Source organism: Micromys minutus (genome assembly GCF_963924665.1).
Source record: "Micromys minutus genome assembly, chromosome: 2".
Lineage (NCBI taxonomy): Eukaryota > Metazoa > Chordata > Mammalia > Rodentia > Muridae > Micromys > Micromys minutus.
The window spans coordinates 21,585,357-21,605,010 of NC_137971.1; the positions used below are offsets into that span (position 1 = coordinate 21,585,357).

The following is a 19,654-nucleotide window of genomic DNA, read 5'->3' on the forward strand; positions in this document are numbered from 1 at the left end:
ATTTAAACCAGGACCAAATAAACCATCTAAATTACCCTATAACACCTAAAGAAATAGAAGAAGTCATCAAAAGCATCCCAACCAAAAAAAGCACAGGTCCAGACGGGTTCAGTGCAGAATTTTATCAGACATTTATTAGGGATATACCAACAATACTCTCAAAACTATTACAAAAGGTAGATTCAGAGGGAATACTACCTAACTCATTTTTTGAGGCTACATTAACCCTCGTACCTAAACCACACAAAGACCCTACAAGGAAAGAGAACGTCAGACCAATCTCACTTATGAACATTGATGCAAAAATACTCAACAAAATACTTGCAAAACGAATCCAAGAACACATCAAAACGATCATTCATCATGACCAAGTAGGCTTCAACCCTGGGATGAAGGGATGGTTTTATATAAGGAAATCCATCAAAGTAATCCACCATATAAACAAACTCAAAGATCAAAATCACATGGTCATCACACTAGATGCTGAGAAAGCATTTGACAAAATCCAACACCCCTTCATGTTAAAAGTCCTGGAAAGAACAGGAATCCAAGGTCCATACTTAAACATAATAAAAGCAATATACAGCAAACCAACAGCCAACATCGATATAATGGTGAGAAACTTGAAGCAATCCCACTAAAATCAGGGACTCGACAAGGCTGCCCACTCCCCCCTATCTCTTAAACATAGACTGGAAGTCTTGGCTGGAGCAATTAGACAGCAAAAGTAGATCAAGGGGATACATATCAGAAAGGAAAGAGATAAAAACATCACTCTTTGCCGATGACATGATAGTGTACTTGAGTGACCCCAAAAATTCCACCAGAGAACTCCTACAGCTGAAAAAGAAGTTCAGCAAAGTGGCTGAATACAAAATTAACTCAAACAAATCAGTAGCCTTCCTATACTCAAAGGACAAACATGTGGAGAAAGAAATTAGGAAAAGGTACCCTTCACAATCGTCACCAAAACTATGAAATACTTTGGTGTGACTCTAACTAAGCAAGTAAAGGACGTGTATGACAAGAACTTCAAACCTCTAAAGAAAGAAATTAAGGAGGATCTCATAAAATGGAAAGATCTCCCATGCTCATGTATTGGAAATATCAACATTCTAAAAATGGTCATCCTGCCAAAAGCAATCTACAGATTCAATGCAATCCCCATCAAAATTCCAACCCAGTTCTTCATGGAATTGAAAAGATCAATATGCAATTTCATATGGAATAACAAAAACCTAGAATATCGAAATCTATCCCCAAAAACAAAGAAACATCTGCGGGAATCACTATCCCTGACCTCAAGCTATATTACAAAGCAATTGTGCTGAAAACTGAATGGTACTGGTACAGAAATAGGCATGTGGTCAATGAAATAGAGTAGAAGATCCAGAAATGATCCCTCATGTATTTGGTCACCTCATTTTTTCAAAGGAGCCTTAAACAATCAGTGGAAAAAGTACAGTCTATTCAACAAATTGTACTGGCCCAACTGGAAATCAGCATGCAATAGAATGAAAATAGACCCGTTCTTATCTCCTTGTACAAAGCCAAGTATAAGTGGATCAAAGATCTCCACATTAAACCAGATACACTGAAACTATTAGATGAGAAAGTAGGGAAAACCTTAGATCACATAAGCATAGGAGAACATTTCCTGAACAAAACACCAATAGCTCAAGCTCTTAGGTCAAAGATTAACAAATGGGACTTAATGAGATTGCAAAGTTTCTGTAAGGCTAAAGACATTGTCAAGAAAACAAAACGGCAACCAACAGAATGGGAAAAGATCTTTACCAACTCCACATCAGATATAGGCCTAATATCCAAGGTATAGAAAGAACTCAAAAAGCTAGACACCAGAGAATCAAATAACCCTATTTAAAAATGGGGTACAGAGCTAAGCAAAACGTTCTCAGTTGAGGAACATCAAATGGCTGAGAAACATCTGAGGAAGTGCTCGACATCCTTAGCCATCAGGAAAATGCAACTCAAAACAACCTTGAGATTCCACCTCACACTAGTCAGTTTGGACAAGATCCAAAACTCAGATGACAGCAGATGCTGGCCAGGTTGCAGAGAAAGAGGAAAACTTCTCCACTAATGGTGGGGTTGCAAACTAATACAACTACTCTGGAAATCAGTCTGGCGATACCTCAGAAAATTAAATATACTACTACCTGAAGACCCAGCTATTCCACTTCTGGGCATATACCCCAGAGACACTTTAATACACAACAAAGATATATGCACCACAATGTTCATAGCAGCTCTATTTATAATAGCCAGAAGCTGGAAAGAACCCAGATGTCCTTCAGAAGATGAATGGATACAAAAATTGTGGTACATTTACACAATGGAATACTGCTCAGCCACCAGAGACAATGACTTTATCAAATTCTTAAGAAAATGTCTGCATCTAAAGAATATCATCCTGAGTGAGATAACACAGTCACAAAAGAACATACATAATATGCAGTCACTGATAGTGAGATTTTAACCGCAGAGGCTTGCACTCCCCCAGAAACAACTCATAGGATGTATGAAGTCCAGCAAATAAAGAAAACTAAACAAAACAAAATAAATATTTACACAAGAAAACTTTGACTATTTCCATGATACATTTTGTTTTACATGTACTTTATGCTCATTGTCACTATTAAGTTTTCAATGCATACTATCAAACCTTTAAAAAAAAACATGTACTGACTAAAAAATATATTCATATCGTTTTATGTAAAAATTACTTTAAAATCTAAAAAAAAATACTGACAAAATGTGTTGTATAATTTTGAGCAAAAAATGCTTTAAATCTGTACATTTATCTTTGTTTTGTAAAATAAAGTTTTTTTTAAAAAAAGAAATAACGAAAGAAAGAAAGAAATTAAGGATTTTCTAGAATTCAACGAAAACGAAATCACAACAAAACCAAACCAATAGGATGCAATGAAAGCAGTACTGAGAGAAAAACTCATAGCCCTAAGTGCTTCCAAAAAGAAACTGGAGAGAGCTTACATCAGCAACCTAACAGCACAGCTAAAAGCTCGAGAAGAAAAGGAAGCAGATATACCCAAGAAGAGTAGACGGCAAGAAATAATCAAAATAAGGGCAGAAATAGACCAAATAGAAACAAAAAGAACCATTGAAAAAAATCAAAATAAACAAGAGTTGGTTCTTTGAGAAAATCAACAAGATTGATAAACCCCTCGCCAGACTAACTAGAGAGCAAAAAGAAAGTATACAAATTAACAAAATCAGAAAGGAAAGTGGCAACATAACAACTGAAACTGAGGAAATTCAAGAAATCATCAGATCGTACTACAAAAACTTATACTCCTCAAAATTGGAAAATCTGGAGGAAATGAAGAAATTCCTAGACAGATACAAGATCCTAAAGTTAAACCAAACCAAGTAAACCATCTAAATAACCCTATAACACCTAAAAGAAATAAAAGAAGTCATCAAAAGCCTCCCAACCAAAAAAAGCCCAGGTCCAGATGGGTTCAGTGCAGAATTTTATCAGACAATTATTGGGGATATAACACCAATACTCTCCAAAATATTCCAAAAGATAGAATCAGTTCGAATACTGCCTCATTTTTTGAGGCTAAAATAATCCTCATACCTAAATGACACGAAGACCCTACAAGGAACGAGAACTTCAGAGAAATCTCACTTATGAACATTGATGCAAAAATACTCAACAAAATCCTTGCAAATCGAATCCAAAAACACATCAAAACAATCATTCATCATGTCCAAGTAGGCTTCATACCTGGGATCTATGGATGGGTTAATATAAGGAAATCCATCAATGTAATCCACCATATAAACAAACTCAAAGATCAAAATCACATGGTCATCACACTAGATGCTGAGAAAGCATTTGACAAAATCCAACACCCCTTCATGGTAAAAGTCCTGGAAAGAACAGGAATCCAAGGTCCATACTTAAACATAATAAAGGCAATATACAGCAAACCAACAGCCAACATAAAACTTAATGGTGAGAAACTTGAAGCAATCCCACTAAAATCAGGGACTCGACAAGGCTGCCCACTCTCCCCCTACCTATTCAACATAGTACTGGAAGTCCTGGCTGGAGCAATTAGACAACAAAAGGAGATCAAGGAAATACAAATCGGAAAGGAAGAGATAAAAACATCACTCTTTGCCGATAACATAATAGTGTACTTGAGTGACCCCAAAAATTCCACCAGCGAACTTCTACAGCTGATAAAAAAGTTCAGCAAAGTGGCTGAATACAAAATTAACTCAAACAAATCAGTAGCCTTCCTATACTCAAAGGACAAACATGTGGAGAAAGAAATTAGGGAAAAGGTACCCTTCACATTCGTCACCAAAACTATGAAATACTTTGGTGTGACTCTAACTAAGCAAGTACCTGTATGAGAAGAACTTCAAACCTCTAAAGAAAGAAATTGAGGAGGATCTCAGAAAATGGAAAGATCTCCCATGCTCATGTATTGGAAAGATCAACATTCTAAAAATGGTCATCCTGCCAAAAGCAATCTACAGATTCAATGCAATCCCCATCAAAATTCCAACCCAGTTCTTCATGGAATTGGAAAGATCAATGTGCAATTTCATATGGAATAATAAAAGACCTAGAATAGCGAAATCTATCCTCAAAAACAAGAAAACATCTGCGGGAATCACTATCCCTGACCTCAAGCTATATTAGAAGGCAATTGTGCTAAAAACTGCATGGTACTGGTACAGAAATAGGCATGTGGATCAATGGAATAGAATAATACATCCAAATATGAGCCCTCATGTATATGGTCACCTGATTTTTGACAAAGGAGCTGTAAACATTCAATGGAAAAAGTACACCCTATTCAACAAATGGTGCTGGACCAACTGGCACTCAGCATGCAAAAGAATGAAAATAGACCCTTTCTTATCTCCTTGTACAAAGCTCAAGTGTAAGTGGATCAAAGATCTCCACATTAAACCAGATACACTGAAACTATTAGATGAGAAATTAGTGAAAACTTTAGAACATATAGGCACAGTAAAAAATTTTCTGAACAAAACACCAATGGCTCAAGCTCTGAGGTCCAAGATTAACAAATGGGACTTAATGAGATTGCAAAGTTTCTGTAAGGCTAAGGACATTGTCAAGAAACAAAACGGCAGCCAACAGAATGGGAAAAGATTTTTACCAACTCCACATCAGATAGAGGCCTAACATCTAAGGTATACAAAGAACTCAAAAAGCTAGACACCAGAGAATCAAATAACCCTATTAAAAATGGAGTAAAGAGCTAAACAAAATGTTCGCAGTTGAGGAATATTGAATGGCTGAGAAATATCTTAGGAAGTTCTCGACATCTTCAGCCATCAGGGAAATGCAAATCAAAACAACCTTGAGATTCCACCTCACACCAGTCAGATTGACCAAGATCCAAAACTCAGATGACAGCAGATTCTGGCGAGGTTGCAGAGAAAGAGGAACACTTCTCCACAGTTGATGGGGTTGCAAACTAATACAACCACTCTGGAAATCAGTCTGGCGATACCTCAGAAAATTGGATATAGTACTACCCGAAGACCCAGCTATTCAACTTCTGGGCATATACCCCAGAGACACTTTAATACACAACAATGATATTGCTCCACAATGTACATAGCAGTTTTATTTATAATAGCCAGAAGCTGGAAGGAACCCAGATGTCCTTCAGAAGATGAATGGATACAAATATTGTGGTACATATACACAATGGAATACTACTCAGCCACCGGAGACAATGACTTAACCAAATTCTTAAAAAAATGGCTGCATCTAGAGAATATAATTCTGAGTGAGATAACCCAGTCACAAAAGAAGAGACATAATATGCAGTCACTGTTATAGGGATGCTAACCCCAGAGGCTTTCACTCCCCCAGAAACAACTCACAGACTGTATGAAGTCCAAGAAATAAAGAAAACTAAACAAAACAAAAAAAAATATTTACACAACAAGAAAACTTTGACTATTTTCATGTTACATTTTGTTTTACATGTACTTTATGCTCATTGTGACTATTAAGTTTTCAATGCATGCTACCACATCTTTAAAAAAAAATCAAGTAATGACTAAAAAATATATTCATATAGTTTTATGTAAAAATTATTTTAAAATCTGAAAAAAAGTACTGACAAAATGTATTGTATAATTTTACACATAAAATGCTTAAAATCTGTACATTTATCTTTGTTTTGTAAAATAAAGTTGTTCAAAAAAAAGAAATGGGGTATAGAGCTAAACACAGAATTCCCAACTGAAGAATGTCAAATGGCTAATAAACACCTAAAGAAATGTTCAAAGTCCCTAGTCAGCACAGAAATGCAAATCAAAACAACCTGAGATTCCACCTCACAGCAGTCAGAATGGCTAAGATCAAAAGCTCAGGTAAGAATAGATGCTGGCTAGGACATGGAGGAAGAGAAACACTCCTTCATGGTTTGTGGGATTGTAAGTTGGTAAAACCACTCTAAAAATGAATCTTCTTGTTCTTCAGAAATTTTAACATATAACTACCTAAGAACCCAGGTATATCATTCCTGGGAATATACCCAAAGATACTCCAACATATAACAAGGACACATGCTCTACTATGTTCAGAGCAGTCTTATTTATAGTAGCCAGAAGCTGGAAATAACCTAAATATACCTCAACAGAGGAATGAATACAGAAAATGTGGTACAATTAAACAATACAGTACAACTCAGCTAATAAAACAATGACATCATGAATTTTTAGGCAAATAATTCTAATTAGAAAATATCATTCTAAATGAGATAACTCAGTCACAAAGGAACACATTTGGAACACACTCACTGATAAGTGTATATAAGCCCAATAGCTCAGATTATTCAAGATATAATTCACAGACCACATGAAGCTCAAGAAGAAGGAATACCAAATTTTATATGTTTTAGTCCTTCTTGAAGGGAGAACAAAATACTCACAGAAGAATATACCGAGACAAATTGTGAAGCAGAACCTAAAGAAAAGGCCATTTACTGACTGCCCTGCCTGGTGATTCATCCCATACACAGACACCAAACCTAGACACTATTTCAGATACCAAGAGTCCTTGCTGACAGGAGCCTTATATAGCTGTCTCCTAGAAGGTTCTTCTAGAAACTGACAAATCAGAGTCAGATGCTCACATCCAACCTTTTTACTGAGCATGAGGTCCACAAAAATAGAGTTAGATAAAGGACTGAAGGAGAACAACAATATCAACCAACCAGACCTGCAAAAGCTCTCAAGGATTAAAGCACCAACCAAAGAGTATCCATGGAGCAACCCATGGTTCCAGCCACAGATGTAGCAGAAGATGGCCTTGTCTAACATCAATAGGAGGAGAGGCTTCTCGTCCTGAGAAAGTTTGATGCCCCATTGTAGGGAAATGCCAGGTGGAAATTCAAGAGTGGGTGGGTTGGTCAGGGAAAACCTTCATAGAAGCAAGTTGAAAGCAGATGGGATAAGCAATTTCCAGAAAGAAAATTTGGAAAGGGGATATTCAATGGAGCATAAGCCTTGTTGTTAACAGAAGAATTGTACAATGAAATAAATGCCCACTGGTTTATGTAGGCATCTGTTAAGTATTTACCTAATTATTTATAGAAAAAGTGATTTGAGGTTTAATGAAAAATCAGTGAACAGTATTCTAACAACCCACTTTTAAGCCTTAATTTCTCTAAAGAAGTCTTTGAAACCCAATGGAGCCTATATCTCTAAGTAATTGTTGGGTTTTGTTTGGTTTGCCTTTCTTTGGTTTGCTTTGGTGAGGTTTGGTCTGATGTCTGGTCTGGTCTAGTCTGGTCTGGTTTGGTTTGGTTTGATTTGGTTTTAAAAAATAAGAAACTTTACTCACCTGAATCCAAGGGGAACTCAGAATCTCTACATTTTCATTTAAGATGTCTATTAAGGTAAGAAATTCTTTATCTTTATAATCAAAACGATTCTGGAAAACAATGGAGCAGATGACATTGCAAGGAGCACAGCCCAGGATGAAGGTAGGATCACAGGGTACACCTAAAGAATTGGGAATCATTGTAAAATGCTACTGAAATACACGTGTGTGTATAAAATGATATCTCTTAGCATATAAAGAAACTAATGACAATTTAAACAACTCTTACCCACACATGGCCTAATAGACATAACAGTATAGACTACACCTGTGCATCATTTTTACATTTAATGTAAGTTCTGGCCTGCTATCTAAGTCATAAATTTAAGTAGGTTCAGTTGTCATTTCATACGTCTATTGACTAGCCTTTCACACAAAGTGTCGGCTCTTTTGGAAGAGGGGAAAAGACTTTGCAAAACTTTAGCAGTCAGAAGTTAGTCATGTCTGTTTGTGAAGGCTCCAAACAACAGAGTACAAAAATTAATAGGAGTGGAAGGCAGTATGGATCTGGGGATAGTTTCGGGGGTAAGTGTGATCAAAATGCACTGTACAAACTTCTCAAAGAACTAATAAAAATTAGAGAAAAAAAAGCGTTCCCCTCCAAAAAAAGGGGGAAATTATGGAAACCTAGAAACACTTATATGTCACAGTTAAAAGATCCAAGTCTTTATCCTGTAGAATACAATAACTAGAGATTGTGTTACATGAAAAACTAACATGAAAATTAAACACACCTATGTTATATGAGATGAAAATTGTAAAAAATGAGTGTTAATAATAAAATTGATTTCTTAGAGCAAAATTATGATGAGAACCTTTATTTTAAATATGCCCCCCAAAAAAAGTAAAGAGTAAGAAATATATAGTTTTAATTCTTTCTTCTATGTCTAAAACCCTCTATAATTCTCTCCCATTTAAAAGGAACTAAACGTCTGAGGTGTTTATTATTGGTCATCAGTGTGACGGGCTTTTGCATCACCAGGAAGCCTCTAGATAAGTCAGTGGAGTTTGAAGATCCATGCCATTGATTAGCACAATTCTATAGGGTTAGGTGCTGGACTACATAAATTGAAGGGAGTTTGCCAAGCAGAAGCATTTTTCATTATTGTAATTAATAGTAATTTATACTTCTATAAACTCTTTTATTTATTTACATTCCAAATGTTGCCCCCTTCCTGTCTCCCTTCCCAAAGTTATACACTACGTCCCCCTCCCCTTTGTCTCTAAGAAGGTGCTACCAGACCCACCCTCCACCACTTATATATCCATTCTCCCCCACCTCATCTTCCTCAGCATCCCCCTTCTCTGGGGCTTATAGTTTCTACAGAATTAAGGCTCATCTTCTCCCAATGAGGACAGACAAGACAGCCCTGTACTACATATGTGTCAGAGAACAGAGAGTACAAGAAGTGATTCAAGTTCCACTTCTGCAAAATTCCATCATGATAGATTATAACCAAAACCTATAATCTTAAAAAATCCTTCTTCAGACACTTTTTCTGGGTATTTTATTACAGCAACAGAAGTAACTAGCATGTCCATCATCCTGTAACATTGTTACATTTTAACATTTGTGGATTAAGGAGGACTCTATAATCAAATCAGTAAATCACTTACAAAACTTGAAATCTAAAATTAAAATAACTTGAACCAAAAGTACTTTGGATAAATACCGAGGCATTAGATAATAATAAGTTGAGTTAGTCATTTAAATTTCATGTGCTTAAAACAATATAGCATTGCTGGAAATGTTGAATCAATAGATATTTTGCTATGTCAATGAACAAAATAAAATTGACTTAAGAAGCACAAATGTATGTGTGACTCGGGAAAGAAATCTTACTTTTTTCTCTTATGTCACTTAATGTGAAAGACAGCATTTAAAAATAAGGTCATGTTTGATTGTGACAAATACTTCAAACTTTTTCTAAACATTGGAGTGAGGGAAGACAATTATTCCCATAAATTTGTAATCCCTAATACAGCAAATAAATGGAAATAAAATAAATATATAAAGATAAAGTCAATAATGAACCCTAATTATACACAGAACTGATGGTTGTACATTAATTTTTAAAATCATATAACAACATATATTTACTAAAGCATATAAATCAATAGCATAAAAATAAGAAGTATTGTACTAAGCACAGGTTCCCCAATAGAGAAGTTATATAAAGGACTGAAGGAACTGAAGAGGTTTGCAATCCATAGAAAAAACAATAAAATCAACCAACCAGACCCCCTCCCCAAGATCTCCCAGGAACAAAATCACCAACCAAATAGAAAACATGGAAGGACCCATGGCTCAGCCACATATGAAGCAGTGAATGACCTTATCAAGCATCAATGAAAAGAGAGGTCCTTGGCCCTGGGAAGGTTTGAAGCTCCAGTGTAGGAGGATGCCAGCGCAGGGAGGCAGAAGGGTATGAATGAGTGGGTGAGGAGCACCCTCATAGAAGCAGGAGGGGACATGGGATGGAAGTTTCTGGAGAAGAAACTGGGAAATGGGATAACATTTGAAATGTAAACAAAGAAAATATCCAATAAAAAAGAAGTAAGTTATTCCATCTTTTATAAATTATTCCATGATTTCAAAAAAACATGAACTGATAAATATTTATTGAGATATAGCCAAATTAAAAACTGTTACAAAACAACATCCATCAGAATTTTATGCATGGATGTAACATATGTTAGTTGTACAATGTAGTTTAATTAAAGACAACTATACAATGTGGTTTCTTTTCTAAAGTGTGATTACATGCAACATGTTTGCTAGTGAAGTTAATGTTTATAATATATAATATTATATTTATATATTATCCTTAAATAGTCAAAAATAATCTCACAACATAAATTATATAACCATTTTATTATTTAAAAACTATTGAGTTGAAAAACTGACATTAAATGGTGGCTTAGGCCATCTACAATCCCACCTTAAAGCAAGCATCACAGATAAATAAGAGTTCCTATTTTTCTCTATAAATCATGCTTTCCATAGGAAGACTGAAGCATAGCATAGAATAAAAGCACTAGCAAGCCTCAAAATTTCTTGAGGATTTCACAAAAAGACAGAAGTCTAAAATGAGTGACACCCACCATTGGTTTTCCTCAACTCATCCACAAGACAGCGAGCCTCCTCTTGAACTCGGTCCTCAATACTCCTCTTCCCCATCCCAAAGTTACGCAGAGTCATTAGAGAGAAGCGTCTCATCTCTTTCCAGGTCTTCCCACTACTGAAAACAACCCCTAAAAGGAAGAGCAGAAATGAGTAGGCAGTTTCCAGATAAGGAAGGGGAGCTGATGGGTAGCTGCCACACCGAAACTCAAGCTGGGATTGAACAAGTTTCAAGTCTGATTTTCATCCTTATATTCCCTATGACCACAGTCCAACGTACATACATGAACACATAGGTGCATGAAGTTAGTTGGATGCATGGACACATAGGTAAATGGGCATATTGGTACATGGACATTTACCAGTGTTTTTATTAAACTTCTCAGCCACTGGGAAGCTTCCTCTTCCAGCAAACTCCTCTCCACGATCAATAAAGGCTTCTTTCACTGCTTTATATCCATGCAATACCACAGCAGGCTTCCTACCAAAGTACAGAGTAAACACAGGGCCGTAGACTTTTGAAAACTGGAAAACAAAAAGGAGATTAAAATGTAGTGAAAAAGATGTCGGTAGGTTACAGGCCACACCTGCCAGAAGACTAGTTAGATTGTCCCCACACCTTCCTCACTCTGTGTGTTACCGCAAATCCAGTTCTTAAGGTAACCCCTAGTACACCAACAGAATACAAGCTTCAGCTCCTCTTCCCACTGTTCATGACTCCTGGGGACTCAACAGACCACCCAATCCTTGACATTTCTCACCACCTCTGTGCTGCACCCAAGCCCCCAACTCAGGGAGATACACCATGCTCAAGCACAGGACATGCCAACCAGAGGGTCAGATTGGCTTCACTGCTTTCTATTATCCAAAAATACTACTCATGGTCTTGCCTATCACAATAACTGACACTCTCTACTTTACCTCCCTTCTCCAGGTCTCCAATACCAGCATGCATTCCCCTTAAGTACACGAGCTTAGTAAATTAGAAAAAAATAGAAAATTAGAAAAAATAAAAACACAAACAAATACCCTAGCCAATGAAACTCTACAGTGGAAGCAGAATCCTAGAAGCAAATCACTCACCAGCCAAGACAAACTCAGAAATTAGCACCTAGACCTCAGAAAGAATCACCCCAAATTCAAATGGCTAGATGCCCTGTAAAGACCTCAGTCTATAACAGCTAAGCCAATATGTCTCCATTCAATCCCAGTTATGTTACCACAGCAGAACTTCCATATTCTAGCATAGCTGAAGCACAAGAAAAAATTTAAATCCAACTCTGTGAAGATGACAGGATCCTTAGAGAGGAATAAATTCCTTAACAAGATCCAGGGAAACAAAAACAAACAATTGAGAAAATTAATAAACCTCTCAAAAAATGCCAGAAAACACAAACCACTGGAAAAAAAATAACCACATAAAAGAAAGCAAAAATAAAAAATAAAAACAAGGTAAAGTTAACAAATGAAACTGTTCAAAAACTGCAAATGGAAATAGAAAATATAATAAGAAAACATGCTGAAGGAAATCTATAAACAAGAATTTTAGAACTGCAAATGGGAACTGCAGAAATAAGCTTTACAAACAGAATTCAAAAGATGACAGAGAGAATCTCAGGCACTGAAGATACAATAGAAAAAAATAGATACATTGGTCAAAAAAGGTAAAACTCTAAAAAAATTTCTGACCAAAAAAAAAAAAAATCAGAAAATTTGGGTCACTATGAAAAGGTCACATCTAAAATAAAAGAATAAAGGAAGGAGAATAAACCCAAGTGAAGGCTCCGGAAAATATTTTCAAACAAGTCAGAGAATAAAATGAAGTCAAAGTAGTATTGTTTGCAGATGCTATGAGAGTATACATGGGTCATTTTAAAAACTCTACTAGGGAAGTTTTATGGCTGATAAACACTTTCAACAAAGTGACTGGTAACAAGATTAATTCAAAAGAAACACAACAAAAACAGTAGCCTCTGTCTACACAATTGTCAAATACGCTGAGTGAAAAATTAGAGAAACAGTACTCTCCACAATAGGCTCAAATACAAATTATCTCAAGGTTAGTGATAACTAGCCAAGCAAGTGAAAAAATTGTATAATAAAAACTTCAAGTATTTGAAGAAAGAAGTAGAAGGAGATATTAGAAGATGAAAAGACCTCCCATGTTTATGGATTGCTAAAATTTAACTTAATAAAAATAGCCATATTACCAAAAGCATTATACACATTCAATGCAATCTTCTTCAAATTTTTAACAGTTACTCTCAGATTTGAAAGAACAATTATCAACTTCATGTAGAAAAACAAAATCTCCAGTATAGCTACAACAATCCTGTAGAACTTCTGGCTGCATCAGCATCCCTGATTTTAAGTTCTTCTACAAAGCTGTAGTAATAGAATGGCATATTGTTGAAATAAAGACAGACAGGTATATTAATGGGATTGAATTAAAGATCCAAACATAGAGCCATATACCTATGGACACCTATTTTTTAGTTTTAAAAAAAATTTAGAGATATTCAATGAAACAAAAAGTACCTTTGACAAATATTGCTGGATAACTGTGTGTCTGAATACAGAAGAATGCAAATTAGTTTATACTTATTACCTCACATGAAACACAAGTCCAATAAGTTAAAGACCTTAACATAAAGCCAGATATACTGAACCTGACAGGAGACAAAGTGGGGAACATTCTTGAACACATTGGCACAGGAAACAACCTCCTGAACAAAAGATCAATAGCACAAGCACTAAAATCAAAATTTAATAAATTTAACAACATGAAACTGAAAAGTTTCTTTAAAGCAAAGCACACCATCAATAGGACAAAGAGACAGACAGCAAAATAAGAAAAGACTTTCACCAACTCTACATTTGATAGATGTCTAATATCCAAAAAATATAAAGAAATCAAGATATCAAGAAATAACCCAATATAAAAATGGGGTACAAATTTAAACAGAAAACTCTCAATAAAAGAATCTCAAAAGTAAGAGAAATGCATTTAACATGATTAACATCCACTACTCCACTTTTGATGGGATTGCAGGCTGGTACAACCACTCTGAAAATAAGTTTGAAGGTTCCTCAGAAAACTGCATATAGTACTAACTGAGGACCCAGCAATACCACTCCTGGGAATATACACAAAAGAAGCTCCAACATATAACAAGGACACATACTTAACTGTGATTATAGCAGCCTTATTTATAATAGCTAGAAGCTGAAAAAAAACCCAGATGTCCTTCAACAGAGGAATGGATACAGAAAACGTGGTACACTTACACAATGGAGTATTGTTCAACTATTAAAAATAGTGACTTTATGAAATTCTTAAGCAAATGGATGGAACTAGAAAATATAACCTGAGTGAGGTAACTCAATCACAAAGAAAAAACACACATGATATCCACTCACTGATACGCAAATATAAGTCCAAAAGCTCAGATTATACAAGATAAAATTAACAGTCTACATAAAGGTCAAGAATAAAGAAGACCAAGGTGAAGATGCTTCAGTCCTTAGAAAAGGAAACAAGAATATTCACAGGAAGAAATATGGAGACAAAGTTTGAATTAGAAACTGAAACAAAGGCCATCCAGAGACTGCCCCCACCTAGAGATCTAGCCCATGTACAGCCACCAAATCCAGATAATATTGCTGATGCCAAGAAGTACATGCTGACAGGAGCCTAATATAACTGTCTCTTGAGAGGCTTTGCCAGATCATGACAAATACCCAGGCAGATTCTCACAACCAACCATTGAACTGAGAAAAACTTTCCTACTATATGAGTTAGAGAAAGAATTGAAGCTGCTGAAGGTGTTTGCAACCCCATAAGAACAACAATATCAACCAACCAAAGCTCCCAGGGTCTAAACCACCAACCAAAGATACACATGGAGTACCCATGACTCCAACTGTATATGTGGCAGAGGATGGTCTTGTTGGGTATCAATGGGATGAGAAGCATTTAGTCCTACCAACCCTTGATGCCCCAGTGCAGAGGAACATCACAGAAACAGGTGGAAGGGGATGGGATAGGAGGCTTATTGAGGGGAAACTGGGAAAGTAGATAACATTTTAAATGTAAATAAAATATATCCAATAAAAAGGAAAACACACACACACACACACACACACACACACACACACATAAATGATAAGAATTCTTAGCCATCAGAGAAAGGCAAATCAAAACTACTTCGAGATTCTATCTTAATACCTGTTAGAACTGCTAAGATCAAAAACCATGTAGCAGTTGATGCTAATGAGAATTTGGAGCAGCAAGAACACTAATCCATTGCTAGGAAGAGTGTAAATCTGTACAGACACCATGAAAAACAATACTGTGCTTCCTCAGAAAATTGGGTGTGGGCCTACCTCAAGATTTAGCTATGCCATTCTTGGACATATACCCAAAAGTTGCTCTGTCTTACCACAAAGACCCTTGCTCACCTATGTTCACAGCAGTTTTTTTTTTTCATACAAGCTAGAAACTGGGAACAAACCTAAATATCCCTCAAGTGAAGAGTGGATTTTTTAAAATGTAACACAAAATGAATTTTTTTTAATTGACATAATACAATTTTCAGGAAAATGAATGAAACTAGAAAAATCATCCTGCACGAGGTAACTCAGACCCAAAAATATTAATGTGGTATGTTTATTTATAAGCGGATATTAGTTATTGAGTAAATCATAACCAAGCTGCAACCAGGTGACTCAGAGAGGCTAGATAAAGAGGAGGGCTCTAAGGAAGATGCATAGACCTCCGTAGGAAAGGAAAATTAAATTTTATGGGTGAACGGGTAACAGCTTGGAATGGGAGTAGGAGGGATTATGTGGGGCTAGGAGAAGAGAATATGAAGAAAAACAGCTACAACTGGGATTCATTATGGGAGAGTGGATACAGTGAAGTGAAAACTTTCTGGAATCAAAGAAGGTAACCCTTGTGAGGATGTACAGTTACAGGGAATACAAAGTCTAAATTGACCATCTTTTGTAGCCTGACAAGGCTTACAGTGATGAGACAGGATTGCATTTGGTTGAGTTGTTGGCTGTCAGTATACCCTGGAGATTCCTAAGCAACCCACGCTAATGCTAAGACAAAAAATATCACTCTGATAACTGACATTGGATCCCCATTGCCAAGGACAACATCCATAAAGCATTTTTAAAGAGAATAAGTCAAGCTGATATGAGCATTGAACATTCACTTCTACATGTGGTGTGAGAAGATACTCTGCAGAAAGAGAAACCTGAATACCAATCCAACCACAAAAACCTCAACCTACAATCTGTCCAGTTTTCTAGATAATCTGGGAAAATGGTGGTGCAGAAATTTTGGGAGTGGTCAAGTAATATTTGGTTTAAGCTAAGGCTCACACTATAAAATGGATGACCAATCCCAACATTGCCTGGATGTTCAGGAACAAGACACTGGATAACCCAAACACAACTGGAAAAAAAATTAGTTAAATAATTTCTTGTGGTATCCTGCTCTACTTGTAGATAAATGCCTTCTCCAGTCATCATGAGAAAGACTTCCTCTAGCAGCTAATGGGAGTGTGTTTGGAGATCAATAGAAATACATTATGCAGAAAGAAAGTCTAAATTAGAGTTCTCCTTCAGGTCTCAGCTATCAGAAATCAGGAAAATGTAGAGACAATTGTTTGTGTACTGAATGGATACGTGATCTGTCAATAAAATATGGGTTGCTTATTTATTAGCTGAGGCAAAAAATTCTGGTAGGGAAAGAGGAACTATGGGATGGAGTCAGACATCGGAACAGATTCACCCTGAAATACAAGAAGAGATATACATAAAACTAAAGAAAAGTAACCAGCCATATGGCACACATGGGTTATAAGTTGTGAGCTAGTTGGAAAATGAACTAAAGCTTATGGCCTGGGCATTATTTCTTGAATAATTAAGACTCAGAGTCATTATTTCTGGGAAGAATGGGGCTGTATGGAAAATCTCGTGGCTACAAGGAACTCCATGGAAGCTGGGGAGAAAAGAAGGAGGAAATAAAAGGGGATGAAGGACACCAGGAGAACATGACCTATTAAATCAACTAAGCAGGGCTTATCCAGCATGAGTGTGTACCGGATATTCTACATGTATGGTATGGACTATTAGCTTTATGATTTTTGTGAGACTCATAACAGCAGGTATGTCTCTGGGTCTTTTGCCTGCTCTTAGGAACCATTTTCTTCTATGTTGCCATGACAGGCCTCAGTATCAGGGCTTTTGCCTTACTTTACTGTATCATGTTTGGTTTGCTTGGTTGAAGTCTCCTAGGGGCCTTCTGTTGCTGAACAGAAATGGTGGAAGAGTGAGCCTGGGAGAAAGTGGAGATGGGGGGAGGGGAACTGGGGGAGTGAAGAGAGAAAAACTGGTGAGGATGTATTACTGAAGAGAAGAATAAAGTAAACAAAGGAAAGAAAAAGAGGGAAGGAAGGGAAGAAAAAATATATAATTAGTAATTCTGTTATCTTGGAGAATGTAAGTCCATATTTGCCTTTAATAGAGATACAAGCATTATTATGTTCTATGCAAATAGGAAGTAATTTAAATCCCAAGGGAAATATTGAATGCCATCTCTTCATCACATGAAAAAAAATTTTTTAAATGTCAGTGTTATTCCTGTACAATATGCTCAATTACTACAGATATTGTCATTACAGTTTTACATTTTCTACTACATGTTGCATTAATATTTTACTTTAATGCATAATTATTAGAGTAATAGGAATCATTTTTATTTATAAATGGTCTACAATTGCCCACCCTGAAAGTAAACAGATGGCAGTTAACTATTAAACCAACCTAATTTTATTTCTATTTATTAGCATTATAAAATCAAAACAGAAGTATCACAATTTGCATTCTAGTACCCCAAATTTTAAATGCTATAAATCCCAATATTTTTCTGAAATCCCAAACTTTAACACTGTCTATTCTGCCTTTTTTACCTTGAAATTAATACCTAGATGACTGTTTCAGCATCACCTACAAGCTCTACTCATAAAGGCTCTGAATCAGTACTTCTAGCATTAACTATTCTGTATTTTAAGTAATAACAAGATGTCTTCACCATCCGGGCTGCTTTGCTGTCTACAAGCATTATGAACAAATAGAAAATCTCTAGAAAGTATAGTATTTTCCAAAAGCAAGTTCTAACAAATGCCAGAGGCTTGTTTCCAAAAAAGGGTATGTTCAGACTAACAAGAATTCTAGTGCGAACTACTAAGCCCTGAAAGACTTCTTGTTCTTAACATCTTTTTGTTTGTTCAAACACATAGCTATTTTTTGGATATCATATGGCCATTAATTGTTCACAAAAAACCTTTATTTGTTTGCCCACTCTACATACACTGAATGGCTAACTGAAGAAAATTTCTAACTATGTCATTAGTTTTTTCTCCAGACATTAATTGAAGATATTAAAAAGGAAAACTTGCAACTTTGCCACACCATGATTTCTATCCTACTAAACAGTCTCTAATATTTAACTAGACACACCACGTTACCTCATATTACAATTTCTGACAATGTGAAGATGAAAAACACAACTAACCCATCAAACTTAGGTAACAAGTTTCCAATCCTCTATTGTGTATGGCATGCCTTGCCATGTTTTTCACTTAATCATTGGCCCATTTACTTCCCTTTGAGTGCTGGTAGAAAACCCATATGTATACTTACATTCCTCAGAGATCCACTGATGTCCTTAAGATCTAGCTGAAGAATATTTCCAATGATGGGGAGAGGTGTGGGGCCAGGAGGAAGGTTTCTTCTCTGAGAATTCTTCCTCCATAGTGAAAGGAGAAACAGAAATGTAAGAAGAATCCCCAGAAACACACCTAGAATCATTGCTTGGTTCTCAAGGTAAGTCTGTACACACAGCCAAGCCTTATATAATGAAGTCTGTTAATACAACTGTGAGTTTCTGATATAAAACAACCCAACCAGAAGCAACACCTTATCTCTCCTCTCAGTGGACTTTGTTCCAACATAGTGACTAAAGTGCTGACTCATTTCCACTAATTTATACCACAGTGTGTCCTGTATATTGTGGCTTATCATAAAGGACTGTGTTTGAAAAGTGTAGGTGAAAGGTTTTCTGATATGTAGGGACAATTTAAAAAGAAGCAATAAAGGTACTTCATGATGGAAAATTAAAAAATTGTGAAAAATTCTGAATTTTCAAGTTAATGAGCAACTGAGAATTTATAATAACAAAGAAGTTTAATATTTTATATGACTTTCAAAAATATTATATTGTGTAAAACACTGACTAATCTTTTACAATCACACAATAAACTGATTTTTCAAATAATATACTAACATTACAAAAACACTAACATAAAATAGCGAAGAATATAGACTTCAAACAGCATATAAAGCCAATGATAATACAAAATATTTAATTAAACTAATGAGGATAATTTTATCATGAGACAAATTTTAAGATAGAAGCATAAATTATAACATTTTATATTTCAAACATGGAAAGGAACTTTCTGTCAGGGAACCTGTCATTTAAAACAGTTCCTACATGACTAGCATATTTAATTTAGATCTGA

The 19,654-nt window shown here is 35.8% G+C and overlaps 1 protein-coding gene across 1 annotated transcript in view; it reads right to left on the reverse strand.

Moving 5' to 3' along the window:
- The window catches only part of LOC308417126 (cytochrome P450 2C18-like), a gene marked incomplete at both ends in the record, with an annotated part of 42,469 nt that extends 23,528 nt beyond the window's left edge, over positions 1-18,941 (reverse strand). The window contains 4 exons of the mRNA XM_080912253.1: positions 7,895-8,055; positions 11,039-11,188; positions 11,420-11,582; positions 18,774-18,941. Of these exons, the coding sequence (XP_080768379.1) occupies positions 7,895-8,055; positions 11,039-11,188; positions 11,420-11,582; positions 18,774-18,941 (642 nt within the window). The remainder of the gene's footprint in view (positions 1-7,894; positions 8,056-11,038; positions 11,189-11,419; positions 11,583-18,773) is intronic.
- Positions 18,942-19,654: the final 713 nt, after the last annotated feature.